The sequence below is a fragment of the Mustela nivalis genome (genome assembly GCF_964662115.1).
Source record: "Mustela nivalis genome assembly, chromosome: 18".
Classification (NCBI taxonomy): domain Eukaryota; kingdom Metazoa; phylum Chordata; class Mammalia; order Carnivora; family Mustelidae; genus Mustela; species Mustela nivalis.
The window spans coordinates 56,600,793-56,627,917 of NC_139037.1; the positions used below are offsets into that span (position 1 = coordinate 56,600,793).

Here is a 27,125-nt window from a genome sequence, read left to right on the forward strand (position 1 = left end):
TTCCGCTTACCCCCAGTCTCCCGCTCAGCGGCTTTCGGCTCTTTCCGCCGGCGGTCGGGAGAGGGCCTCTGCCCCTCTCCTCCACGTGACGCCGCCTCCGCCTCCCAGTTCCCCCTCCCACCTCGCCCTTCCTCCCGCCTCAGCCTTTAGGCTCCTCTGGGCTGAGCCGCCATTTTGTGTGAATTTCTGACTGCGGCGGGGGCCGAGCAGCCGGGGCACCTAGGGCGGGCAGACAGACAGTCGGCCCGTCTCCGCGGCCCGTTTCCTCTCTCCTTAAAATCCTTTTTTTTTAACCCCCTCGCTCGCTCTCCTCTTCTCCCCTCCCCCCTCGCTTGCTCCATCGCGCGCGGCCCGCGCTAATTACACCCAACCACCCACCAGTGTCCGTGTCTCCCGGGTCCCCCACCTCCGGGCCCGCGGGGGAGGTGTGTGTGGGGGCTCTCGCCCCGATGAGGGCCCCGCGCCCGTGAGCGAGTGACCCCAGGGGCGGGCTGCGGAGAAAGGCGGCGAGCGGCCCGCCAAGGCCTAGGCCGCGCGGCCTACGCGGAGGTCGGCGCAGAGGTGATTCCGAAACCGAAAAAATATATACCCATTCCTATCAGGAGCCCTCAGAGCTGAAGTGTGCCCCTCCCGCCACGCCCAAGCAGTCCTTTTTCGTGCATTAACATCCCCTCCCCCCCAAAGGAACTATGGAGGCCGCGCCCGGGACCCCCCCGCCGCCACCATCAGAGTCGCCGCAGCCGCCATCGCCGCCGCCGCCATCAACGCCTTCGCCTCCTCCGTGTTCCCCCGACGCCTGCCCGGCCACCCCGCACCTCCTCCACCACCGCCTCCCGCTCCCTGACGACAGGTCAGGCCCCCGGCCCGGCCGGGGCAGCGTCCCCGGGGGGAGGAAGAGGAGGAGGAGGAAGGGGGGCGGCCGCCATGTTGGGCCGGGCAGCGGAGGAGGAGGAGGAGGAGGAAGGGCGGGGTCGGTGGGTGTCTCTCGCTCGCTCGCTCTTTCTCGCTTGCTTTCTCTCCTGGCCTCATGCGTTTCCCCCCCCTCGCGGCGCTCGCCCGCTCTCCCTCGCTCTCGCTCTGTCTTTTTTGGGCGCCATGCTGAGGGGAAGGTGAGGAGGCGCCCCCCGGACCCCCGCGCCCGCCCGCCCGCCCTGGGGAGGGGGCGCTGGGGGGGGCTGCGAAGGCTCACGGGGGTCCTGGCTGCCCCAGCGCCCGGAGCTGGCAGCCATCGGCCAGCCTGCCCGTCGCCTGGCTTCGGGGAAGGGGATGGGGGAGGGGCTCCCGGACCCTTTTGGCGGGGGGGGGGGGGAGATCTCGAGCAGTAGCCCCGCTCTTAGGGGTTTGGAGTTGGGGTCTCCCAGTCCCTGGCAGTATCCTTTCTTTTGCGGGAGGTGTGCCCTGCCCTACTTGGAGAGGTACCCTAGTTTTCTTAGGCAGAAAGTGGGGGTTCGTTCAGTTTTCTCTCCATCCTTTTGGGGGGGTGCTTTGGGTGGGGGCACTCGCACTTTTTGGCGGGAGGTGTTTCCTAGCTCTACCCTAGAGAGCAAAATTGGTGGGGGGGCCGGATCTCAAGCCCCCTTGATGGAAGCCCCTGCCCTCTTTGGGGGGAGAAGCCCCTTCCCCGTGTTTTTCTTAAAGGCAGGGGTCCTCTCGTTTTTCGTAGGTAGGTGCTGCGTTTTTGGCGGGGTTGGTCGGGGGGATGGAGGTTTGGTTTCCCTGCCTTAGAGGGGAGAGGAAGTTGGTCTCTTCTTTCTCATGGGGTTCCCTCCTCTTTCGGGCTAAAATGGGGCGCCATCCCTTCCGGGAGAGAAAACGAGGTTTTTTTGTGCTTTGGCAGGGGGTGAAAGGGAGCGCCCCCCCTTCCCCTTTATTAAGTGCGAAATGGGTTTGCCCCACGCCCTGTTCTGGAGGGTGATAAAGGCGCCAGCCCGGCGCATTTCAGGGCAAGATTGGGGCCTCGGTCTCCCTTGCTCCAGGGGTTTGGGGCGCAGGGTTTGCCCTCCCTTTCCTGGTGGGGTAGGGGAAGAGGTGTCTAGAGAGTGGATTTGGAAATGGAAGGAGGTTTTCCACGGGCAGGAAAGGCAGTCTGAGGAGGAGTGGGGGTGGGGAGGGGAAGAGATCGCGCTGGACAGATGGCTGCCCCACAGCAGCCCGGGCTGGGGAATCGCTTTCAGGACCTTCCCTAGATAGGGGTCTTAGCTAGGGCTTCCTTGCCAGGTACCACGGCCCCTTCTCCCCACTTCCACCTCCCCTTTTCCCTTTCTCCTTCACAGACCATACTTTGCCTTTTAAAAGAAATGCCACCCACATTCAGAGACACAAGTGCAGCAGTTTGGTGAGCTTTTACAAAAATTTTTTTTTTTGTTTTCTGTTTTGTTCTAATTAAATGTATCGTCCTGGGAATCGCAGCCCATCGCAGCCTGCTTCCAGTTCAAGGAAATAAACAGATTAGCAAAGGTCTGTGCGCTAAGCCCACGTTGGGCTTCCGGGCCCTCTCTTGGGGGCAGGTGCATTACTCAAAGGTGCTTACACGCTTTATTCGACCTCTAAGGAGTTCTCTTATGTCAGAAGTGTATGTCTTACAATGGGTTGGGATGGTAAGTAGCCTCTTTTATTGAGTAATTCAATTATCTCCCTCTTTTTGTCCCTTTCCTGCCTGCCTTCCTCCTGCCTTTAGACCAAAGTGATGCTTGAGTGAATTTATATGTTCAAATCAGGATTCTAAACCCAGTTGAACCCTTTAAGACTTGCACATCCTTTTGATCTTTAGTTTTTTTAATTTGTCGTACACAGTTTTCTCAAAGGAAAAAAAAAAGCGTTACTGTAACGTGACAAAAACTTACGTAAAAGGCCCATGTTTTCAAGCTCTTGGTATCCCTCTCTCCATTTCTGTCCATTGCTTTGTCTCCAGCCTTCATCTTTGAAGAAAGTGGATACTTCAGGTCCATTTGTAGGAAACGAGGTTAACTAAATTTGGTTTATGATACTTGCATTCGAGTTAAGGTCCTCCCTCCCTCCTACTCCCCCCCCCCAAAAAAAAGATTGTGGTTCAAGTAGATCCAATTTGCTCCTTTTACTCCAATGTCTCTTATGGTGATGGACGTTTAAATTAAGCAAGTCATTTGTAAGTACTGTTTAAGCACCAAATCTGTAACGCGTGTCAAGCCCCAATCTCCTCTCTCTGTCTCCACTGTTCCTTTGTTCGAAAGCACATGCCTGACCGTGAAAAGTTGATGCAAACACGCCCAGTCATGGTGGAGAGAACACTTCCTCCAGCCCCCTGCCCCCCCACCAACACATACAAGATAAAAACAGCAACAGAAATGACTTGCAGAACCAAATACTACTTCTGATGTGTTTTACAAGCATAAGTTCTTCCGTTAAAAAACAAAACACGTTGAAGTTCCATTTTCCATCTTGCCCACTTTGGGTCCCTGATGTACTTTGGTAGTGAAAACTTTTTATTAACACACAGCCCAGTTTTTCCCTCCGAAATATCCTGTTTCCTTTTTTCCCCCCCCATTCTTAGGAGAAAAAAAAAAAGTTCACTTACGTTGGGATGAGGAACCGTAAACTGCAATTAAGTGGGGCCACTGGTTTTATTCTTTTCTCTCCATATCCTCACAACCTAACTGCTATGAAGTGGTGATCTTAGGTATGTAAAACAAGTTGTGGGAGGAAGAAGTGTCCACACAGTACAGTATCCTGCAAAAAAAAATAATGTCTGAAGCACAAACTGAACACACGATCAAGTGCACAGGGTCAGCCGAAAACGGACTGCATTTATCTGAAGTTTTCCCTCCTTGGTGAAATTCCTCCTCCAGGAGCCAAGTGCAGAAACTGGATGCTAACAGAGGAACCTTCCAAGTTTCGAGGGCGACTAAGTTGTCGGAGGATGCTTGTTTAACTTTACTTCTTTTGTAAGTGAAAATTTTAGCAGTCATTCATTGAACTTAAAAGTATTATCCCAAACATTTAGAGAGTACTCAGGCATATCAACACAAGGGTTTATTGTTTTCTTCCGTTTTCAAAGGACTCTCCTCTCCTGAAAACCAAGAAGCCCCAGTAATTATGTCAAACTGTACTTCGATAGTCTTTGTTTTTGAAATGTCACAGTACTGCCTTTTTTTTCCCCCTAAACTGATGTACCAGTACTAGTTAAAATTCAAATTAATGGATGTTGCAAAGAAAGAGAAAAAAAAAGGGTGTCACTCAGAATCCCTGATTTAACAGCACCTCTTAGACACTTGAAATCTTTAAAATTGTTATATTCTCTGGGGAGAGGCTTAATGGGAAAGCAAATTAAAATATCCTGGTAGAAATACAACCAATTGTAACCCTGAAAAGAGGGATATTCTGGTCCTAAAACCCCTTCATTTTTTACTCCTCAAATTTGTTCTTCAAAAGGGAATGAGGAATCCCCCCCAACAGGGCTTTCTGATTCACAGATTGTCCTCTATCTTCCAGATTGGGTTTCTATTTGCTTGGAAGGTTAAGTTTTTGATTCTTGACAAGTCAAGATTTTTAAGTATAGTGAGCTATTCTAGAAGGACAACCCTGTGGCTTTTGCTTGGCCAGGAAGGTTGATCCCAAGGGGGAACTTCTGCACCTGTGGAAATGAAGGCTTTCCCAGCCATTGGCCTACCTGGCCCATTAGAGCTGAATGGTTGTCTCTGAGTTTGTTTCCATCCCTTGAATGTAGACAATTCCGTATTGGGCTGACTTAGTAGTTTATCCTTAAATAATGCCTCCACTTCTGCTCCTTTCTCTTAGATCTTTCCCCTGCCCCAGTAGGGGAGGGATGGATGTCTCAGGGTGGCCTTATTTGCTGTTCCCCTCCGCTAGGTTTTTGTGGCTTTTAAGTCCCTAGAACCATCTTCTAGAAGCCAGGTCCAGTTACGGCAAATACTTGCCTGGTGAAAATTACTAATTTCCCACCTCTGTGGAAAGCTCTAGTCAAACTATATTCCGGAGAACCTGCTTTTTGGTCCCTGTGGACGAAATTGTCTAGTACCAGAACAGGGGCTTCTGACCCTGGGGTAGGAAGTTGAGTGACAGAGTCAGAGCAAACAGTGAGTGAGTGGCTGCGTTTCTAAGCAAGCAAGGTTCTTGCCTGTACCTTGGCAACAAAGCTTCTGCCACAGTGGGAGACAAAAGGCTGATTTCTGGGGTTCCTGGTAGTTGGCATTTAGGAAGTTGATTCAAGCCTCTGCAGGAGCCGTCTGCTCATTGGTAATGGGAGTCTTGTCAGAATCAATGATTTGAAGCTGGTTTCATGATTAAAACCAACTGGAAAGAGTGAAAAAGCTGCCTGTTTGGGTGGGCCTCTAAAGTTCATTTGGTTAAGTCCAAAGTAAAACCGGGACTGTCGGCGGGGAGCGAGATTTTCCCGGATTGGGCTTTCCAAATTTATCAGCCACATCTTTGCGATGCAATGATTTTGCTCTGATGGTTGCCGAAGACAGCGGTCCTGGAAAAAGGGTGCAGGGTTTCTTAGCAATGGTAGGAGCCTACGTGGGCAGTTTTCACATTTCTGCCTCAATCAGTTGATTGAGGGCCCTCAGTTCATGTAAAGAACTGTCAGTTGAAGACACGGGCCCTCAGTTCATGTAAACCCAGTCACATCCTGCTGTTGGAATAATTTTTTATTCCAGTACAGGACATTTGCTGGGAGCGTAGTTTGTGTCTCTTGGCGAAATTGCTCAGAATAGAGAATCTGTCTCGTACTTTTTTTTTCCCTCCATGTGTATTTTATTTACTTATTTTGGTGCATTCATATCTGTGTGAATTGGTGACTCAGCTCCTATTTGTAAGGCAAGTGGTGACATCTGAACGCGGGAGGTGGCAACAGGATAGGAAGGAACAGTGTGGCCTTTGGAGACAGATAAGGTTGTGTTCAGGCCTGGCTCTCCCTACAGTGGGCACTAAGGATAACGGCCGTTTCTCAGGGTCACTGCAGTCAAGTGGGCATACATGGACACCCGCACAATGTCTGGCATTCAGCAAATCTTGGTTTCTTTAGCTTTTTGCTGTCCCTACTAAAGGAAAAAAAAAAAAACCTGAGAATTTATTGTCTGGTGTGTAAACAGAAGCAAGCCTAACATCTGTGTTTTTGAGGGAAGTCGGTTTATCTTCCAGCTCAGGTTTCTGGCCAGTTTATTTCATTGCAGGGAGCAGATCGGGGTGGAAACTTTGTGGAAACCATCTTAAGGCATGTCTTGCTTTCTCAACGCCCTTATTACAGATGCTGGAACAGCCTGGTATCTTGAGCTTTATGCTGATGACCTTCCCGTGTTCGTCTGTGGCAGTTAGGATCCGTAGTTGTGCTTCGACTGTGGTAGGCTTCCTGAGAGCTGAGCGCACAGGGCTGTAGCACCTAACCCACTGCTCACTGGTCTCATCCCCTTAATCTTAGTCCTTGACCATCGCTCTTTAGAGTCTCCAGAAGGCAGCAAGGCCTGTCCCAGCTCCACAATTCCCCTGCCCCTCCGTAATTGGGCTGAGTCAGTCAAGGTTTTGTTCATTCAGCAGTCAAGCTTGTCCCGTGCTTTTCTTGGAGCAGAAAAGTTTTCAGAGTGTGCAGCATGCTCTTCTCTCCTGCGGACTTTATTTAGATTTGGGCAAAGGTTGTTACTGCCTGTAGCAGGCCTCGGATTTCCTTCCCATGTCTGACGCCTGCAACTTCTGGCCACGGTCAGGGTCAAGGGTTTGCTGCCCCTGTGGCAGCTCTCGGTACCCACCTGAGAAGAAAGTGCCTTAAAAATGAACTGCAGGGTGAGGCTGAGTGGCTGGGTCACAGGCTGATCCACCAGTTCGCTGAGCACCAGATTCCCTTGTCCCTGTCGTCCTTGTCGAGTGGTCCTGGAAGCCATGAACTCCGGAAGCATAAAGCCTAGAAGGGCATGGGTTTCCATTTGTTTCCTCTAAGCTGGGGTCGGTCCCCTTCTGGAAGAGAGGATGGGGAGCAGTAGACAGCGTGGATGTGATACTCGTGAGTCATTGACTTAGTCTTCCCAAAGATGTGACAGGGTCTCTTGTCATAAGAAGGGCAGAGATGACCTGCCAGGGACCTTCAAAGTGCTTCCAGTGTGATAGCTCATCCTCAGCCCTACGCTGAGAATGAGAATTGGAAACAGAAATGAAGTCACTTGTCCAAGGTCACAGAGCTGGGGGGTGTGGAGACAGAGTTAGAATTAGAACCCTGGGCAGCCTGTACCCAGACCCCAGCTCTCTACCCAAATGCGTCTTGGAGCTGACATTTTCAAACTGCGGTGTGCAGTCATTAGTAGGTTACAAAGTCCCATGTATTGATTTGTCTCCTGCATTTGAAACACAAAGAAATGAGAGAGGATCGAAAAAAGCAGAGTGCGGTGGAGTTTTAAACCCTGAAACGTTCTGAAGACTAGTTTGAGAGGAATGTAAAGGAGGAGATGCAGGTCAAGGTCAAAGTTTAAAAGTCACTTCTGATAGGACAGGGGTGGAGAGAATGTGGCTCTCCCATCAAAGCCTGCCCACCTGGCTTTTTTTTTTTTTTTTAATTCGGAGTAAAGTTTTATTGGAACATAGCCACGCCCATTGATTTATATGGTCTGTGGTTGCCTTTGTGTTGAACAGCAGTGTTGAGTTGTTGGGACAGAGACTTTGTGGCCCTCAAAGCCTACAGTATGTACTCTTCGGCCCTTTATTTTATTTTATTTTTTATTTTTTTTTTTAAGATTTTATTTATTTATTTGACAGAAAGAGATTACAAGTAGGCAGAGAGGCAGGCAGAGAGAGAGAGGAGGAAGCAGGCTCCCTTCTGATCAGAGAGCCCGATGCGGGACTCGATCCCAGGACCCTGAGATCATGACCTGAGCCGAAGGCAGCGGCTTAACCCACTGAGCCACCCAGGCGCCCCTCTTCGGCCCTTTAAAGAGAAGGTTGCTCCCACCCTCTGCTGTGATGCACCTACTACCTACCCAGCAGCTGCCGTGATTTCTGTCGTGGTGGCAGAGGTGGTGGGAAGGCATGCAGGGAATACAGGTACTCCTTTAAAGTTGGTCCCGACTTGCTGGCCCAGTCAGTAGAGCATGCATCTCTTGCTCTTGGGGTGGTCAGTTCGAGCCCCACCTTGGGTGTAGAGCTTACTTTAAGTTATTTAAAAACAAACAAACAAAAAAGCATGCCTCAGAGAGAGAGTTGTGTTGTCCCTCCATGACCCTGTAGCTCTGTCTGCCCTGTGTTCCACTCCTTCCACTGCCCGTAGAGGCCCCGAGCCTGGCCTTCCGAATTAAAATTAAGGGATTTTCATTTATTAGAAGTAGCCGGAAACTTCTTGAAGCTAGTGTGGAAGCCGATCACAGCTGACACATCCCTGACACTGCCCCGGGGAGCCGGGGCAGACTTGAGTGACATTGGCTCGATGTCCTTTGCAGGTGGCTTGGGTTATTGCTCTCCTCATTTTCCTAACAGACACGAGGGTTTAGGTTTCCTTGGGATTCCAGGCCCTCCCTGCCATTGCGGGGCACACCAGAGCAGCCCCAGGGACCTTAGCTTCTTGGCAACAGAGGTGGGCCCCCTCCCTGGGAAGTGCTTGACAGCTGGTCACTTTCACGTGTAGGCTTTTGTCCCCCTCTGGCCTCTTGGGGCCCTCGAGAAACACTCAGCAAATGAGTTTTCCATTAAAGACAAGACCTCCACCACCTCCTTAGAGTTTTACGGTGATCCAGGTTACTGTCCAGTGTCCGTGTTGATGCAGCTGGCCACGAGGGTGTGCAGTGCTGAGGTTGCTGCTGCGTTTGTGTGGAATACATCACAGGGGCCCAGCCAGTCTGAGCCTGGCCCTGTGCTGCGCCCTTGGAAAGTCAGGTGACTGCCAGCCTCTGCTGTGCCCTCCGGGAGCCCACAGTTGCCTGGAAGTTCACAAAGCATTGCGTATGGGTAATTGCAGTTCTCCTTCAGCTCTTGAGCGGTGTGTGAACACGGAATCTTAGTTATCCGAGGCCCAGCTTCTTTTGAGTTGAAAATACATCCTTTGTCTTAGTTGAACGTACGTTGAGTGGAACCAAACATTTCTCCAGAAAAAGTTACAGACAAGAAGAGTCTTGGTTCCCAAGTTCAGTGATTTGATTTTCCTTTCGGGAATAATAGAAATCAGACCTCCTTTAAAAAAAAAAATCAGGCCTCTTTGGATGAGAACCAGCATCTTTCCAGCTGTAAGCAGTCTAAAGTATGGCTGGTGTGAGAAGGTGATTAGGAAACTGTTGTGGGGAGCCTTGGTGGCTCAGTCATTTAAGTCTCTGCCTTCAGCTCAGGTCATGATCCCAGGATCCTGGGATGGAGCCCTCCATCATCCCTGCTCAGCGGGGAGCCTGCTTCTCCTCCCACTCCCCCTACTTGTGTTCCCTCTCTCACTGTGTCTCTCTCTGTCAAATAAATAAATAAAATCTTAAAAAAAGAAAAAAGGAAACTGTTGCCGAGAAGCCAGTTTCAGAGATTTATCTGACAGGAGGAACTTGGATCAGAGAGAGATCTTTATCAGGAACAGGAGCCGTGTTAAGAGTGGGAGTGGAGTGGAGCCGCTCAGGCAAAGGAAATGCCCCTTGGTTCCGTAAGACTCCTCCGGCAGGCCAGGTTTTTTCTTAATGGGTTTGAAGCTTTGCAGAAATGCTCCAAAAGAGTTTGTGTGCTTGGACTGACCCCAGTACGACGCTGCACCCTTTGGGATGAAGCATTCCTTCTGGTGTTGGATGATTCGGGAATTTCCTTCTCTGGGATTCCCCTTGCTTTCTGTCCTTCTGGAGAGAAGCCCCTTTACTTGGGTTTTGGCTAGGATTCTTTGGACCTTTCTGTGTCCTCATTCCCTGAACTATCCAAAGGCTTTGGTCAGAGTTCTGAATGTCCCAGTTCCCTGTATTTGATGTTGGAAGGACTGTATTTGCCTCGTGTCTTCACATAACAGTTTTTCCTCCTAATAGAGGGAAAATAGAGGTTTTTCTCCTAATAGTTTTTCCTCCTAAAGACTTATTCTGGGCCAGGGTAGTGCTAAGCACTTGAGTCACATGGTCTCAGGGAATTTTTCCCGTGAGGATTCATCTGTTTCAGAGGTTCTGTCTTTGCCTTCACTTGGCAGGTTTATTTATTTATTTATTTATAAAATATTGTCTTTATTTACATGAGAGAGGGAGAGGGAGAAGCAGACTCCCTGCTGTACAGGGAGCCTGACCCGGGGCTCAATCCCGGGGTCGTGACCCGGGCAGAGGGCAGCTGCCCAACCAACTGAGCCACCTGGGCGCCTCTCACTTTGCAGTTGAACCCCCCCCCCCATGCAAGAGTGTTAAGGACCTCGCCCAGTCTTAATATTTCATTTTGGCCTTTCTTGGGATACTGTTTCATTTAATCCATTTTCTGTGCATCAGTCTTATTTTTGCCAGCCTAATTACGAATTTCAGGGCAGAAATTTTGTTGGTTGGCCTGTTGAATTAATTCTCTTTCAGATAATTTCTAATTATCTCAAAGGTAGAGGTTCTGAGTTGGGCCTGGAGCCGGAGAGCCCAGGACTTGGTCCAGTTTCGTTTCTTCCTGTCTTGACCCTACAGGCAGATTTCTTCTCTTCCAGCCTCTCTGTAAAACGGCATGCTGAGGACCCACGACCCATGTAGGTTTGTTACTAAGCCTTGGTGTGAGACAAGTAGACGGGAGCTCAGTAGTATGGGACCTGGCTTGGAGGTTGCTAATACAGAATGTTTGTAATGAATACTTCCTACTGCTTTTGGTGTCTAAGACCCTCATGTATTCAGGCAGGTTTTGTCATTGTGGAAATCAGGGCAAGAGGTAAGGACTTGATGAGGAATGAAGAAGCCTCCCCCCAACCCCTTTTCCCTGACCCCAGACTCTAGCTCTCTGCTTTCCTTGACAACCTCTCCTCACCTTGCTGAGGTTTTCCCCACCTAGGCCATTGTTTTTCTTTCTTTCTTTCTTTCTTTTTTTTTTTTTTTATAACTTACTGTGGAAGTTTTCTGGCATTTTCATGAGAGGAGAAGGACCATCACCCACCCAGTTTCAACAGTACGTACATTTTGCCAGTTCTGCTTCGTCTCCCTACATCCTCCATCGGCCCTGGGTATTTTAAAGCAGATCCCAGATTTCACCTCATCCCACCTGCAGAGTCTTCAGCGCATATTTCTAGCTTAAAGATCTTTTTAAAAATAGAACCACAAAACCGTGATTCTCTCTAACAAGATTAACAGTAATTACTCAGTATCTGAAATACCCAGACCTGGTTCACATTTCTCGGTTATGGCGGTAGGTGTGTTCCTGGCTGAATCCCAACCCCGGGCAGGCTCTTCCACTCACGTTGTTGAAGTGGGGGACTCGGGGTGCTGGTGGTCGTCAGGCTTCTCTTTTCCCCTGCTTGGTTTGTGCTTGTCTGCTCGGGTGAGGTGGTGTCTGTGATGTGGGCATGTTACCATGTTACCATGGTGTGATGTCACAGTCTCCTGCGACCCCACCTGAGAATTTGAGGGAAACGGAGACAGCCCATTTGTTCTCGATTTCTGGTTGATGAACCTAGGTAGTAAGGACACTGAAAAACATGTGCAAGACCCAGAGGCTTATTTCAAGAATTTCCTGCCTCTGAAAATCCCTCAGTGAGGTTCCTCCCCACCCCCGGGGCTGTCCCACCTCCTTGTCAGTGGAGGGAAAGGCTCTGTGCCTTCACTCCTTCCTAGTAAACAACTACCCCACACGTCAATTTGGGGACTTTGGGGACTTTTGCGTTTAGGCCTGTCGTTAGACATTTGAAGAGGCAGAGCCTCCTTGTAATTTTATAATTTTGTCCCTAGTTAATAGGTCATTCAGAGCCTACCCAGGCAATTTGTTGAGCGCTTGGGCAGTTAATGATCATAACCCTGACCTTCACATTAACCTAGCCGTCTCTTGTCAAGGGCTCTCATGATCTTCAGGTAACAGCCACTGTTCCCATGAGTTTCCACCTTTTCTTTTCTTTTTTTTTTTTTTGGGCGCACTCCCCTCCCCTCTTTTATTGCGTAAACCAGATTGAGCCACAAACCCGGGCGCCTTGCAGCTTCCATCCAGATCTCTTGTCTAGAGAATTTCCATGTTGGGCAGCTTCGTTTGTTTTTGTTTTTTTAATATATTATTTATTTATTTATTTGACAGAGAGAGAGAGAGGGAGAGCGATTACAAGCAGGCAGAGAGAGAGAGGGAGAAGCAGGCTCCCCACTGAGCAGAGAGCCCGATGTGGGACTCGATTCCAGGACCCCCAGACCTTGACCCGAGCTGAAGGCGGAGGCTTAACCCACTGAGCCACCCAGGCGCCCTTTTTTTTAGGGGACCACTTGGATACTTTAGGGTCAGCCACTTGGTTACTTTCTCTTTCCAGCTAGATCAGAGCTGAGGAAGGAGATGTTGGTTTGTCAGTTTCAGCAGTGGGATTTGTCGGGAGATGACTGTGCATGCGCGGTGGGGCCAAGTGAAGTGGGGACTAGCTGGCCAGCAGTTAGCGGTGGCCCCCAAGGTGGGGGGGGAGACGCTTTCCAGTGAGCATCTGGGCCAGTTCAGGGTTATCCATGCAGAGGCACGCTCATGGTAGCTGGTTCTTGAAATCAGTAGCTGCTTTTCATTTGGTAGTTGGTACTTTTCTCGTGTCAAGGGCTTTACCCATGTTATTTCATTTAACCCGAAAAATCCTTGTAGGTACCACAGTTATCCCATTCCACAGATGGGAAAACCAAGGCTAAGTTAATCGTGCCAAGAGCACTGCTAGGGAACAAGCAGAGCTGGTTGTCACTCGGCTGGCAGGACAGAGCCCCGTGCCCGAATCTGTAGGCTGGTGGCTAGGGCCCGCCTACTTTGAATCCTGAGGTTTCTTTACCCAGTTCTGTTTTGGCCAAGCCCATGGTGTATGATGAATTCAGCACTCTAACGTGCCCCATGGAGTGGCCAAATGGGCAGTCCTTAGAATGGGCGTCCAGATCTGGTCTTTGACCTGAGAGGAGGAGCTGGCTGTCACCAGCTCTGTGAATGGAAATTTAAATGCCCTGGAAGCTTTGGTCCAGGAGGCACGAGACTGCTCTGACCCTCGGCAAGTCGTTGGCCTCTGCCCATTCCCTCCTGGGTGCCGGTTCCAAGGCAGTCCCCTGGCTTGGTTGGCTTCCTGTCCCTAATGGCCCTGGCAGGCCAACCCCAGGGCAGCCATGCTGGGAAGTTGCCAGTCCAGGCTCTGGGAATAAGGTCATCCCGGCTCCGGCTGACGCCGCAGGCTTTCTCCTGCATGCTGGTCTCAAGAGGGTTTGGCAGGTCTAGATTGAAATGATTAGCGCGACGGGGCTTCCCCCACTTTTCTTGAGGGATTATGTCACACTCTATTAGGCGCGCTCCCTCAGTGTTTAATCCCACTCCGACATGGGTTTTGCTGGCTGTCTGGGAAGTGGCACCACTGAAGCCAGGCTGCTGTTTGGAGACTGCTTTCGTGCAGGGCGTGTCTGTGCCCCCCAGGATTTCTGCCCCGGTCCCAGCGGGTTTGGTAGTCTTGTCTTTTTTTGTCCTCTTTCTCCTCTTGAAACAGATCCCGTATTCATGCAGGACATTGGGCGGCGAGTTGTTTCCCTGGAGTTTCGTGGTAGCAGAGGGGTGACCCTGCGGGTGACCAGAGGTCAGCCCAGGGCTCTGAGAAGCTTGAGAGCACAGCATGGCCGGATGGTGCCGAGAATGCACACTGGTCACTGGAGTGTCCCCGTCTCTGTCCCCTCCAGTCTCCCGTTTCCCTTCGTAAGTCACCACCTGTTGGTTTTTATACTGTGTATTTCTCAGTTTCTCCCAGGTCCGTCTCAGGAAACAAAGTTCTGAGTATTCACCCCCATTTTATAAACAGTTGTGTGCTAGATTGTCACTGAGCCCAGGTGTCCTGGAGGTGTTGGAATGAAGAGACTCACTCCTTGGCCCAGGGTCTTCATAGGGCGGATTTGAGTGCTGTCCTTCCCTGCTTTGGGAAGTGCTTTGGAATGAAAAGGCCGCCTTCTGGGATCATCCTTGGCCACCATCAAGGCTTTGGAGTTGCTTGGATGGTCTTTGTGTCCTTTCCCCAGGTGTTAGACAGAGACTGGCCTGCGCTGTCCAGCAAGCTGGTGTGTGGCAGGAGGACAGGGGTGGTGGCCCCCACTGACTTTGGGCAGGACCTTTCTCTGCCCTGTCCTGGTGTCCTCCCCCCGAGTGGGCGGGGGTGAGGGAGTGTCTGGGCTGTCTGCTTCTGACAAGTCCCTTCACCTCCTCTCCCTTTGAAATCCTCCTTTCTGGAAACAAGAGGGTTGAAGGGGTCTTGCTATTGGAACCTTGTTTTCTGGAACCGGGGCTTCTGGGGGCCATTTTTGTCTTCCCGTGTTCCCTCCACCCCTGCTTGCCCTGGGCTTCTGGGTAATTTTCACCATGTCCCTCTGCCCTTTTTCCTGTCCAGACTATTGTCAAGAGTGATGCTCTTTTTAGCTTTTCTTCATGGAAGGTCTGCCTATGTTTCTGGTTTGTCTCTGGGCCTTCCTCTGCTCCGTAATGTCCGTATGTGTGGTCTGGCCACATCTCCCTGTGTTTTCTCCTGGGGTGTGGCGACTGGGCCTGCCCACGGTGTTCCAGCAGGAACATGCATCATGTTTGCTCCAGTAATAATACCACCCTCCCCGGGGTGTCCACAGCTCTAGGCAGCGGGGAGTGTGCCAGGCTGCCCTTTAACAGCCACTCCCTCTGGCTGGCTGGCTCACAGAAACCAGTTTCCCCAGTTGGTCGTACTTTGACTAAGGGCAAGGCCACTGCAGCCCAGGCAGCTCTGTCCCACACCCTGTTCCGTGGGCTGCACCCAAGCCCCTGCCAGAAGGTGCCTCACTTGTGAGGAATGCTGGCTCCTCCCAGCTTTGCTCCACATCTTCCTGTGGGACTGACTCCCCCACCCCCCAACTTGGCAGTTTGCAAGGAAGCCACGCAATGCATCCATTGGTCACCTTCCTGTCTTGTTTTCCTTTGAAACATCAGAGCAAATTTTGTGTCCTGCACTGTGTCTGTGGGAGCTGCCCTTGACCTCTGCTGGGGTATCTGTGAGTTTGGGACCACTTGGTTTATAAGCTGACCCGACCCTGTTGAATTGGGAATGAGAATAAAGAGAGCCTCCTCTTGTCTGCATCCTTGACATCTGGACAGAGGGGATGGCGCGAGGGCCTCTGGGAGAATCACCAGTGTGGTGTTTCTTCAGTGTGCCCCCTGCAGGGGTACTGGGCGCCCACTCACGTGGTGGGCTTGTTCTCACACTGGCCCCGGTCTCGTCTGAGCAGTGAGGTCTTTGCTGCCTGGATTCGTTCCGTTGTGGGTAGCCATTTGGGTCCCAGATTCGTTACGCCACTATTTATGTTTTCTCCATCTTCATTTGCGGTCTTAATTAATAGAGAAGGAAGGATCTTTCATATTCTCATACATACCCTTCCCTGGTCATACAGCAGGAACTCTGGGAGGTTTTAAAAGATTTGAAAACTTACTTTATTTTTTTTTCAACCAACTCCTGTACTTGTGTATGAGAATGTGTCCGTGGGTTTGGCTAAAAACTGGATTCTTTTTCCAGTTGCTTTTCTCCTTAACCCAATGTATCCCCTCACTTTCACCCCACCCTGCAGATAGTTAGACATTTAGAATGTCCTGTTGGCAGCGTCTGGAGAGTGCTCTTATTTTTTCAAGTACTAGGGTAGGGATGCGGGTCACGGGGGAAGTGACAAAATTGGGAAATCTGTAGGAAGGGGAGCCAGAAGGGATCCCTGGGTTCAGAGCCGTGGGGCGGGGGGACCCCTTCTGTGGGTACTCTCACAGCTGTTAGGAGAGGACCTCAGGAGGGGTCTGGGACCCTTCCCTTACCCCTTCCCCTTCTCTAGCTGCTTGGTTGCCCCCCACTCCACAGCATAGAGCTGTGCAGCTAAGGGTGTGGCTCAGACTTGAAACCAGAGCTGATCACTTGCACTTCTTTATGGGGCTTTGGTAAAATACATTTCACATCCTCAGGCGCAGTCCAGGCCTGACCATGGGTAGGACCCTGGAGCGTGGGGGCCACACCTGGTTCAGAATCACGGCCCTGTCTCCACTGGGCCTCAGCTTCCAGGGCTTACCAGTGACCTCAGGCCACCGTGCTCCCCGGCACTTGGGGACCGTGGCTGGTCCTTGTCCCCTGAGATAAGCAGCCTCTGTGGCGAGTAAGCTTTGGAAATGCTCGAACACAGGGTTTTACAGGTTTCTTGATGGTAAGACATCTGGGAACTTCTGTTAGAGCATTAAGCACTGTGAAGCCCCAGGATGGGACTTTCCTCACCTCATTTGACCATGGAACCTTGTCACCTTTCTTCTTAGAACCCTAGTCCTTTGGAGCACTTTGAGAAATCGTGGCTTAGAGTTGTGCTGGTCTCAGTGTCAGTACCTTTAAATTCCAATGTGTTGCTCCCTCCCCCCACCCCCAGCCAGGTGATATGAAAGCGGACGCAGCCCTTTTTTGAGGGGGGAGGGTGCGGGCTGGGACGAGAGGCAGTGGCCCTTATGTCCTCCTGAGGAAGGCCTCCCTCACAGCAGCCAGGCTCCGTGTGCCTGTCAGCGGCGGGCAGCCTGGGGCCTGCGGACATCTCCTCTCACACCCTGGGTTTACCCTGGGTTCATATTTCTTTGGGGTTGGTTTATAGGGAAGATGGTGAGTTGGAAGAAGGTGAATTGGAAGATGATGGGGCCGAGGAGACCCAGGACACCTCCGGAGGGCCTGAGAGGAGCCGGAAGGAAAAGGGGGAGAAGCACCATAGCGACTCCGATGAGGAGAAGTCGCACAGGAGACTGAAGCGGAAGCGGAAGAAAGAGCGGGAGAAGGAGAAGAGGAGGTCGAAGAAGAGGAGGAAATCCAAGCACAAAGTAGGTTCAGGAGGGCACGCTGGGACCAGGCTACATGGCACGGGGCCTGGCCTGAGAGCCCCCGGGCCACGCTGGTCTCATAGGCCAGAGGCCACTCTTAATAGTGCCATTTATTCCTTCCCCAAATTAGATAAAGAGCTTTTTTTTTCCCCTTAAAGAGTTGGTAGCTCACGCTCTACTGCCACTCAATGCCCCCAGGTGAGGCGTTTCTCTAGAGCGCAGAGCCCTTCGGCACTTTCGAGCAGGGTTTGTCCCCAGGCTGACTCTGCCAGCGGGCCAGCCCGCGGCAGTCACTGAGCTCACTTCCCCTGTCACCACAGCGCCACGCTTCTTCCAGCGATGACTTCTCGGACTTCTCAGATGACTCGGATTTCAGTCCTAGCGAGAAGGGGCACCGCAAGTACCGAGAGTACAGCCCCCCGTACGCGCCGGTGAGTAACTGCTGCTCGGGGGCCCCGCAGAGCTGGGAGTGGGGGCAGGCCTGTGTTTGCCGAGCATTTGCTGTGTGCCGAGCACTCTTGCACGGCACTTTATATGAATTTTAAGCCTGCAAGATGACATCCTGTTTTTATCCCCACTGTACAGGTGAGGAAACAGAGCTAGGAAACCAGCCAGGTCCCAGCCCTATAGCTCAGGAGCAGGGGTTCGAGCCCAGGCAGTGGCCGATTTCCATTGGCCATGCTCTTAAGACCCTTCCTCCCATGGCCCGGGCGGGACTGAGGATGTCCCCGTCCCAAGAAACCTGCTGGTTTATCCCTGGTACGGCTGTCTGCCCCTATTCAGAAATGACCTTTCCTGGAAAATCAGCTAGAGAATGGAATGGTTTTACAGGAGTAAATGATCTCAAATGCTGCGGAGGCAGAAGTCAGACGTTTATGCTGTCGTAACCCTGAACTTAGACACGCGGCTGAAGTATTTGGTTTGTGGGCTGTTTGCCCCCACCCCAGCAAAATCTCTGAGAAGAGAAATCAACATAGTTTTTCAAGTTTTCATGAAAAATGCTTTTAAAGCTAGTAGCTCTAAAACATATCCTAAGTATCCCATTGTCCATCCTAACAGGTGATTACTGTACAGTGCTGTCGTTGACCTTGATCTGCTAACAGGGACTCAGACATTAAACCTGACCAAGACAAGGAATGCAGGGCACAGCACAGCTTTGATTGATAACTAGGGGCTGAGGCGTTTTTTGTTTGTTTGTTTGTTTTTAATTTTATTTATTTATTTGACACAGCGAGAGAGATCACAAGTAGGCAGAGAGGCAGGCAGAGAGAGAGGGGGACGCAGGCTCCCTGCCGAGCAGAGAGCCTGATGCGGGTCTCAATCCCAGGACCTGATCTGATTTGAAGGCAGAGGCTTTAACCCACTGAGCCACCCAGGCACCCCTGAGGCGTGTTTTTTGTTTTTTTTTTTTTTAAGATTTTAAGTCCCCTCTATATCCATTGTGGGGCTTGATCTCATAACCCCGAGATCAAAAGTGTCATGTGCTGCCGACTGGGCCGGCTAGGCACCCTGGGGTTGAGGTGTTTTTAAGGTTTGCTAACGTAGTCACCAGTGTCTGCATATCTATGTTTTGTATTTTCTCGTTTTCTTCGTAATGAGTGTGGAGTTTTAGAAATTAATCCCCCCCCCCTTTTTTTAGAATAGTTTTGTTTCTTTTTTTCCAACTTAAATTGAGAGAGAGTCCCTCATTCAGACTCCGTGTGGAGCCCAGTGGGGTCTTGATCCCACAACCCTGAGACGATGACCTGAGCTGAAAGCAAGGGTCTGGTGCTTAACCTACTGAGCCACCCACGCACCCGAAGAGCAGTTTCAGGTTTCTAGAACCCTGAGTGGATAGTGCCCTACCCACCCCAGCTGGTTTCTGCTCTGTTAGTGTGGTACCTTTGTTGAAATTGCTGAGACAGTTGCCACGTGTTGTTAGGAATCAGAGCCTGCGGCTTACATTAAGGTTTCCTCTCTGTGTTTTGCAGTTCTTCAGTTTTTTTATTTTATTTATTTTTTTTTTTTAAGATTTTATTTATTTGACAGAGATCACAAGTAGGTAGAGAGGCAAGCAGAGAGAGAGAGAGGAGAAAGCAGGCTCCCTGCTGAGCAGAGAGCCCGATGCGGGGCTTGATCCCAGGACCCTGAGATCATGACCCGAGCCAAAGGCAGAGGCTCAACCCACTGAGCCACCCAGGTGCCCCAGTTCTTCAGTTTTTGACAAAGTCTTGACATTATGCATTTGTATAGATCATCATATAAGAGTTTCAATTCTCTAAAAATCCTCTGTGCTTTATCTCCCCTCTCCTCCCCGAGCCTCTAAGCAACCAGAAACCTTTTTCTGTCTCTGTGGTTTTGCTTTTTCCAGAATGTTAGATAGCCAGACTTGTCACAGCATTTAATTTCTTCAGACCAGTTTCTCTTACCAGTATGGGTTCATGGTTTGCCCAGGTCTTTTCATAGCCCCATGGCTCATGGGCTTGTTTCTTTTAACTGCTGAATAATCCTCCACTGTGGATGGACCACAGCTGGTTTTATCCATTTACCTACTGAAGGTGGTCTTGGTGCCTTTCCTTTGTGTGTGTGTGTCTGTGTGTGTGTCTGCGTGTGTGTCTGCGTGTGTGTCTGCGTATCTAACTTCATCCGTATCGCTTGGCACTAGCACAGTTTGGAAAGCATCATTCAGAATGGCTTTCTAGTTTGGGTGCCAAGTAGGTCATTACTTGAATTCTAAGGCCCCAAGAAAAAAAATTTTTTTTTAAAGATTTTATTTATTTATTTGACACACAGAGATCACAGGTAGGCAGAGAGGCAGTCAGAGAGAGAGAGGAGGAAGCAGGCAGAGAGCCCGATGCGGGGCTGGATCCCAGGACCCTGTGATCATGACCTGAGCTGAAGGCAGAGGCTTTAACCCACTGAGCCACCCAGGTGCCCCTGCCCCAAGAAAATTTTGACCAAGAAGCACCCCTCTTGGAGGGCCTGGCTTCCTCAGTTGGTGGCGCATGCAACTTTTTTTTTTTTTTTTTAAATTTTATTTATTTATCAGAGAGAGCGAGCTCAACCATGAGGAGGGAGGGGGCAGAGGGAGAAGGAGAAGCAGGTTCCCTGCTGGGCAGGGAACGGGTGCGGGGCTGCGTCCTCGGACCCTGAGATCACGATCTGAGCCAAAGGCAGACACTTAACTGACTGAGCCACCCAGGCACCCCGGAGCATGGAACTCTTGATCTCAGGATTAAGTTCGAGCCCCATGTTGGGTGAAGAGATTACTTTAAAAGAAAAAAAAAGACGCCCCTGTTGCCTACTAGGCCTCCTCCCCAAATAAGATTGCTCTATATCCTTAGGAAATACCCCCTTCTCTTCCCTTGTCAGTTCTTATCGTGGGGTCTATGCATGTCTATTTTCTTACAAGCCATGGCCTTTTCTGAAGCACAGAAACATGTGGGTCCAATGCCCAGCTCTCATTCAGGTGGGACCTAGTACCCCCCAAGTGGCTGGGAGCCAGGTCTTGCCCGTGGCAGAAACACCCAGACAGATGGGTCAGTTTAGGGGACAGCGGGGACCTTGGCAGTTTGGACTCAGGGCCCTGGGGCCAGCTCACCCCCTCTCCCCGTCAGTCCCACCAGCAGTACCCCCCGTCGCACAGCACGTCCCTGCCCAAGAAGGCCTACTCTAAGCTGGACAGCAAAGGCTACGGCCTGTACGAGGACTACGAGAACGAGCAGTACGGGGAGTACGAGGGCGACGAGGAGGAGGACCTGGGCAAGGAGGACTATGACGACTTCACCAAAGAACTGAACCAATACCGGCGCTCCAAGGAAGGCAGCAGCCGGGGCCGAGGTGAGGCCCTGTGGCCATTGCGGGGGGGGGGGGGGGGGGGGCGTGGGAGCAGATGGGGGGGGGGTGCTGGGGCGATGCATCTGCATCGTGGAGCAGGTTGGACCTGTTCGGCCAGGCCTGGTGTGTGGGAGGAGAGACTGGCGTCATTCAGTGCTGAGAGGATAACTGACAGCTGGCTGCCCCAGCCTCCTCCCCCAGCTTCCCAACTCCTTTTGCACTGCTAGGTGGAACTGCCACACCTCTGAACCTTGAACCTGTGGCAGTTAGGAGGATGGCGGGAGAGGGCCTCTTAGAACCATCTCCTGCCCTCAAGGTTTTGCAACCCATGAGGGAGGAGGGCTCACAGGATCTTCTAGCTCAGCGGTTCTTAGCCCTGCCTAAGGTCCCGCTCATTGTCGAGTGGCTGTTCATTTAATCTTTCTTGGGCAGTCTTTCCTGGACACCTACCTGGACAAGCCCTGTTCTTTGGGGAGATTCTAGACCAGAGTTCAATAGAAAACTTAATGCAAGTCTCCACATAATTTAGAATTTTCTAGTAGTTAAGTTAAACATGTAAAAAGGGGAAAAAAATTGAAAAAGTAAAAGGAAACGTTAATTTTAACAGTATATTTTATATGTCTAATACATTCAAAATCTTATTTTAACTCATTAGCCAAACAGATATGGTATTTCATATTTTCTCACTCTTTGTTATCTTTTTTGTTGTTATCGCAAAGAGTTGGTTTTATTAAAGGACGGGGCCAGGACCTGTGGGCAGAAAGAGCTGCCTCTTTTTTTCTTTTCGCTTTTTTAAAGATTTTATTTATTTGACAGAAAAAAGAGAGAGAGAGCACGCGTGCTTAAGAGGAGGGAGAAGCAGGCTTCCCACTGAACAGGGAGCCTGATATAGAGCTGGATCCCAGGACCCTGGGATCATGACCTGAGCTGAAGGCAGATGCTTAACTGATGATGGAGCCACCCAGGCGCCCTCTCTTTTTCTTGTTCTTTTTTTTAAAGATTTTATTTATTTATTTGATAGATCACAAGGAAACAGAGAGGCAGGCAGAGAGAGGAAGGAAAGCAGGCTCCTCGCTGAGCAGAGAGCCCGATGCGGGGCTTGATCCTGGGATCCTGGGATCATGACCTGAGCTGAAGGCAGAGGCTTTAACCCACTGAGCCACCTAGGCACCCCCTCTCTTTTTCTTTTTCAACAAAGTGCTGTAGATCCAATGTGTGGTCCCCCCTTACAGCATGTCTTAGTCTGGTTATGTTTCAGGGGCTCCGTAGCCATGTGTGCCTTGGGCCACAGTACTGGACAGTGAGTGCAGCTCTCATTGGACAGGTGCCCCTGTGACAGTGTGGCAGGCGCGCACCCAGGATGCTGAGGCCTGAGGCCCCCCACTGAGGGCATGTGGGAAAGTCAGGGGGGCGATGGGACCAGCTGCCTTGAGCTGCTAGGAAGACTCGAGGAGGAGATGACTGACCTCGGTCAGAAAACGGGCTGACTTCTCTCTTGCTGGCGGCATCTGCTCCCACTCAGGGCGCTCACCAACTGAATCCTCCCGCAGGCAGCCGAGGCCGTGGCAGGGGGTACCGGGGTCGAGGCAGCCGCGGAGGGTCTCGATGCCGAGGCATGGGCAGAGGCAGCCGCGGAAGGGGCAGAGGCTCCGTGGGAGACCACCCGGAGGACGAAGAAGATTTCTATGAAGAGGAGATGGAAGTAAGCTTTCCTCCAGCCCCCGGGGGAAGATGGGAGGGCTGGTGGGGAGAGCCTGTAAGACTGTGACTGTGGCGGAAGGAGAGTGTTTCACGCCAGGGTTGTGTGTTTCGACGTTTGTTTCTTATTTTGGATAAAGGAAATCATACGGTTCCAAATTGAGAAGGTACCAAAGCTATGAAGACATCTCCCATTCCCAGAAACAAGTTTCCCAAGTGTCTTCTAGAAAAGTTTTAGTCCTTTGCAGTCGGGTGCTTGCTTATGCACGCCCCCGACATACACATGCGCACGCGTACAACTTCCACTTTCATCGTCTGTCCCCGCCTGAGACCTTTCCGTGCCAGTCCCCAGTGAGCCTGCCCTTTGTTACAGCCGCACAGCTGTCCCTTGTGTAGGAGGCGCCCTGGTGGGTTTGCCCCAGGAACTGAGAGTCCTTAGGAGCGAAGACCGAGATGGAGAGCATTAGAACCCCCCAGCCCCCCTGTGGCTGTGGCCCCGGGTCGCTCACCCATCTGAGTCTCCTGTTGACCTGCATGAACCAAAAGGCGTGTGTGGGCAGAGAGTACAGTTAGGGACAGGGCTAATTGGTCCCCGCATGACATTTGCCTTCTCTCCTTCCGGGAATCCAGTATGCAGAAAGTGAGGAGCCGATGGGAGAGGAGGACTATGACGAGTACTCCAAGGAGCTGAACCAGTACCGCCGGTCCAAGGATGGCCGAGGACGAGGTGGGCAGGGGCCCAAGTGGCGCCGACCCGAGGGGCACCTTCCGGCGGCTGCTGGATTTGGGTCCTGGAGAGAAGCAGTCGGTGAATGCCATCTCTGTCCTCTGCAGGCTTAAGTCGAGGCCGTGGCCGGGGTTCCCGAGGTCGAGGGAAAGGGATGGGCCGGGGTCGTGGTCGAGGTGGCAGCCGAGGAGGAATGAACAAGGGCGGAATGAACGATGACGACGATTTCTATGACGAGGACATGGGCGTGAGTTGACCCTTCACCCGGATCTAGTGTGTTTAGCCAAAGCCCCTTCTTGGATTTTTTTTTTTTTTTTTTTGGTCTCTGATGAGTCGGCCTCTGAGGCCGATCCTGTCCTGCTTCCAACAACTGTTCCCCGCTGACTGATGAGTACTATTCATCTCACGGGGCTGCAGGGGGCCACATTGCTGGTGACCCGTCCGGCGAGCCTGGTGGTTTTATAGGAAGGTGTGCACACTGCCTCTGGGGGACGTTCCCGCAGGGGTGAGTGGTGTTGTACCAGGTGCGAGAGCTTTTCCTGTCTGAGTGCCGGTGCTCCATGCCACGGGCTCAGACCCCGCTCCGCCTTGGTGTTGGACGTGACCTGCTGGTCACTGCTCCTCTTCCATGAAGACGCTTCTGTCGAGGGAGTGCTCGTCCCTGCTGGCCAGCTTCTCTTCCTGTCAGTCCCTCAGACCCCGTCTCTCCCAGTCTGCGTCGCTGTCCCCCACCCCCCAACCCCTCCTTCTCAGCCTCCTTTACGCTCACACTCTGTGTCCCTAACAGGATGGTGGTGGGAGCTACCGGAGAAGTGACCATGACAAGCCTCACCAGCAGTCTGACAAGAAAGGCAAAGTCATCTGCAAATACTTCGTGGAGGGGCGGTGTACGTGGGTAAGGGGCCAGTTAAAGTACCTGTGTGCTGGGGCAGGGCAGCAGCCCCATAGAGGATGCTCACGCCTCTGGGAATGTTCTCCAGGCCACCATAACGGGAGGCAGCAGTCGGGTAAGGGTGGAAGTGACGGACTAGTGAGACTCCGTTCTCTGGATAGTTTTTTGATGTTTTTGTTTCTGGTTGGTTTGGGAGGTCAGAATTTTAAGCCAGTCCAAATGGCCTCAAATGTATTAAGGTCGATACTGATACCGAAGACAAAATCTATCTCGGTTAATTACTGAACTTTAACGTCAGAAAGGGAATTATTAAGATAGAAGAGGAAGTGGGGGAATCAGGCCAGCCTCGAGTTTCACAGCAGAGTTCAGCACTAGAAGCTGGGCCGATGACCAGAGTTCTGAGGCTGTAACTGGGTATGAGTTCAGCCAGCCAGCTTTTTGTTCACGGATGATGGCGATGGGCAGATCCGGGCACACACATGCCCACGGACCACTGCACCCAGGTGTAGGCCGTAGAAAAAATTACACATTTGAGACAAATGTATGTGTCTATAAGATGCTCCTCGTTATGGTTTCAGTTGGTGTTCTAGAAGCTTGCAGTAGATCTGCAGAAAGACAAGTAGCTACTCTGGGGAGTAAGGGGAACCCACTATACAGAATGGTTTCCGTATTTTGTCCGCCCGGGTGTGTGTCCTGAGTGTGTCTGACTGTGCATAATGGCAGACTGAGCTCCACTAGTGTAAACACTCAGACGTTATCCCGCTGAAGGAGGTTGGTGCCCTGGTCACTGGCACTCTGGGGGGCTTCATACTTTAAGAGTGTCCGCCATCTTTGAGCATGTGGCTTTTGTCCTCATGGTTCCACAGTGGCTGCTGTGCCTCTGGCTGTCCCATCCGAGGGCTAAGAGGAAAGATGGCTAGAGGGATTTATTTTAATTGAGGGAGCACTGTCCTCCCTTGGGGATTTTGGCCTGCATTTTATTGGCCAGCACTTCCAGGGAGGCTGGGGGATGTACTTTTTTGGCTGGATGCGTTCTTCCCCAACAAAATGAAGGTCGTGTTAGGAAGGAAGAAGCGTAGTGCTGGATACCTGCCGCCACGCAGCAAATCAGGAAAAATAGTGAATAGGTGCGAAGAGGGAGAAGGGGGAGAATAAGAAAGAAGTGCTAAGGGCCAGTGGAATAGAGCCCGGAGGAATGGGGTCGTGGGCACAAGAGAAGGGAGCATACGCCGTGTCAGAACTTTCCAGTTGGTGGGAAGCCATATCAGTGAGCCCTGCCCTTCCCTGTGTGGGGATTCGTGTCGTTGGTCCCTGCCAGGCTGCAGGTGGGCTTTGGCAAGAGCTATTGTACTTACCTTTCCCTTTCTTCTCTTCCAGGGAGATCACTGTAATTTCAGCCACGACATCGAGCTACCAAAGAAGCGAGAACTGTGCAAGTTTTACATCACCGGGTTCTGTGCCAGGGCTGAGAACTGCCCCTACATGCACGATATCCTTTGGTACTCACCTCTCACGGGATGCAGGGCTCATACCTCTTCCCTCCTCACTGCTGATGGCAGCTCACCTTCGCCGCGCGTGCCGGCTCCTTGTGCCAGCGCTGGGCCAAGCTTCCGGTATGTCTCGGTCTCATTGAACCTCCACATCTGTCTTGTGGCGGAGCCGCTGTCCACATCCTGCAGATGAGGAAGCGGATACACACACGTTTCCTGGTTTCTGTACACAGACTCTCAAGACTGGCCATACCCTTGTCTGTTATCTTCCGGAGGTTTTTCCAATAGGCTGTGCAAGTTTAGGCAAATCATTGACCTTCATTATTCCTGCCCAGTGAGGATCTGTAGACAACAGGCCCCAAGGCTGGTGTGGTGGGGCGGGAAGCTCTCCGGAGCAGGAATCTCGAGAACCAGGGTCTCAACTCCAGTCTGCTGCCAACCAGCTGTGCAACCCTGAGATGGTCACTTTAACTCTCTGGGTTTCCTTTCTTCATCTCCAAAACAAAGGGGGTTGGATTCTACCCTCGGGTGGGTTCCGGGAGCCAGTGCTTTTTGCCTTAACACGCTGTGAACGTGATTTTCCCTGTAAGTTGTACCACACGACCGGGAACTGCATTAATGGTGATGACTGCATGTTCTCCCATGACCCCCTGACGGAGGAGACCAGAGAGCTCTTGGACAAGGTAATGTCAGAGGTTGGCAGGGAGCCTAGGGCCATATAGCTGCCTCCAAGGGAGCCCGGGGGGCGCACCTGCCACTGACCTGACCGGCCTGCCTGTCTGTCCCCCTGGCTTCTGTGCCGCGACCAGATGCCCCACCTGCCTTGATTGGGAGCTAGGCTGTTTACGGAGGGTTCGGGGCTGCATTTTTTTCTGTGGGGAGAATTGAGGTCCTTGCGCACGTGTCTTCACTCCACCCAGGGCAGTTTGCTGGGTGGGGGGGATGGGGGAGTGGGGTTCTACATAAAAGGAGTGTTGCCTGCAGACATGGACTGTAAGTTATCTTTTAGAGAGCCCTTGATGCCCAGGAAGGTGGGTTGTATTTTGATGGAAATGTCAAATGTTTCCTCCCGGTGCTTAAGGATTCTATTTCAGGGAGATTAGAGGTTCTCAGGAGAGAGAGGCCTCTGTGATCTGGTGTGAGGCCTTCCTCCCCAGTCAGCTGGAAACCCCTCCTGGTATTGGTGGTTCTCCCTGAAGAGTCGTGTGGTCTCCAGGGGCCCCAAGTTCTTGTCCTCGGGTTCCTAATGTACACGCAGGGAGAGAGAGAAAGAGAACATGGGTTCTTCCAGATGAAGGCTTTCTGCCTTCCAGTGCACAGAAGATTTGAGGGGATTGGCTGGGCTTTTGAGAATGACAAGGATGGAGGCTTTGAGGGGCACGCGAGGCAGTCCATCGGTGACTGTTCTGTTTCAGTGGTGGCTGAGGCGGTGCGGGGTTCAGGGAGAAGCCTTGGAGAGGCAGAGCAAAAGAAGGCACACTGCTCATGGGCAGTGCAGTGGGAAAAATTCTCCTCTTACCAGGCCCTCTGGAGAGCTTGGTACCCTAGGAATGGGGTTTCTATCCAGTAGATCTCAGGAGCCTGCTGA

At 51.6% G+C, this 27,125-nt stretch overlaps 1 protein-coding gene and 1 long non-coding RNA gene across 18 annotated transcripts in view; one reads left to right on the forward strand and one right to left on the reverse strand.

The window, feature by feature from the left end:
- The first annotated feature begins 3 nt into the window (after positions 1-3).
- Positions 4-27,125, forward strand: part of ZC3H4 (zinc finger CCCH-type containing 4) — a 42,292-nt gene continuing 15,170 nt past the window's right edge. For 3 of the 17 annotated variants that reach the window (XR_014305468.1, XM_082710570.1, XM_082710561.1), the window contains exons 1-11: positions 954-1,109; positions 2,274-2,335; positions 16,695-16,914; positions 17,235-17,345; positions 20,511-20,733; positions 22,281-22,432; positions 23,059-23,155; positions 23,263-23,402; positions 23,943-24,050; positions 25,425-25,536; positions 26,111-26,220. Coding sequence is in view for 14 of the 17 variants with exons in the window: in XM_082710570.1 (XP_082566696.1) it covers positions 2,298-2,335; positions 16,695-16,914; positions 17,235-17,345; positions 20,511-20,733; positions 22,281-22,432; positions 23,059-23,155; positions 23,263-23,402; positions 23,943-24,050; positions 25,425-25,536; positions 26,111-26,220 (1,311 nt within the window). In the remaining 3 variants the exon portion in view is untranslated. Of the gene's footprint in view, positions 1,110-2,273; positions 2,598-3,824; positions 3,921-16,694; positions 16,915-17,234; positions 17,346-20,510; positions 20,734-22,280; positions 22,433-23,058; positions 23,156-23,262; positions 23,403-23,942; positions 24,051-25,424; positions 25,537-26,110; positions 26,221-27,125 lie in introns of those variants that run through there. The other 14 variants (XR_014305466.1, XR_014305467.1, XM_082710563.1 and 11 more) reach the window with 11 other exon arrangements.
- On the reverse strand, positions 2,606-12,008 carry LOC309853007. The gene is made up of 3 exons (XR_014305488.1): positions 11,258-12,008; positions 3,554-3,705; positions 2,606-2,918 (listed from the first exon to the last, which is right to left on the reverse strand). It is a non-coding gene; the product is annotated as an uncharacterized lncRNA (long non-coding RNA).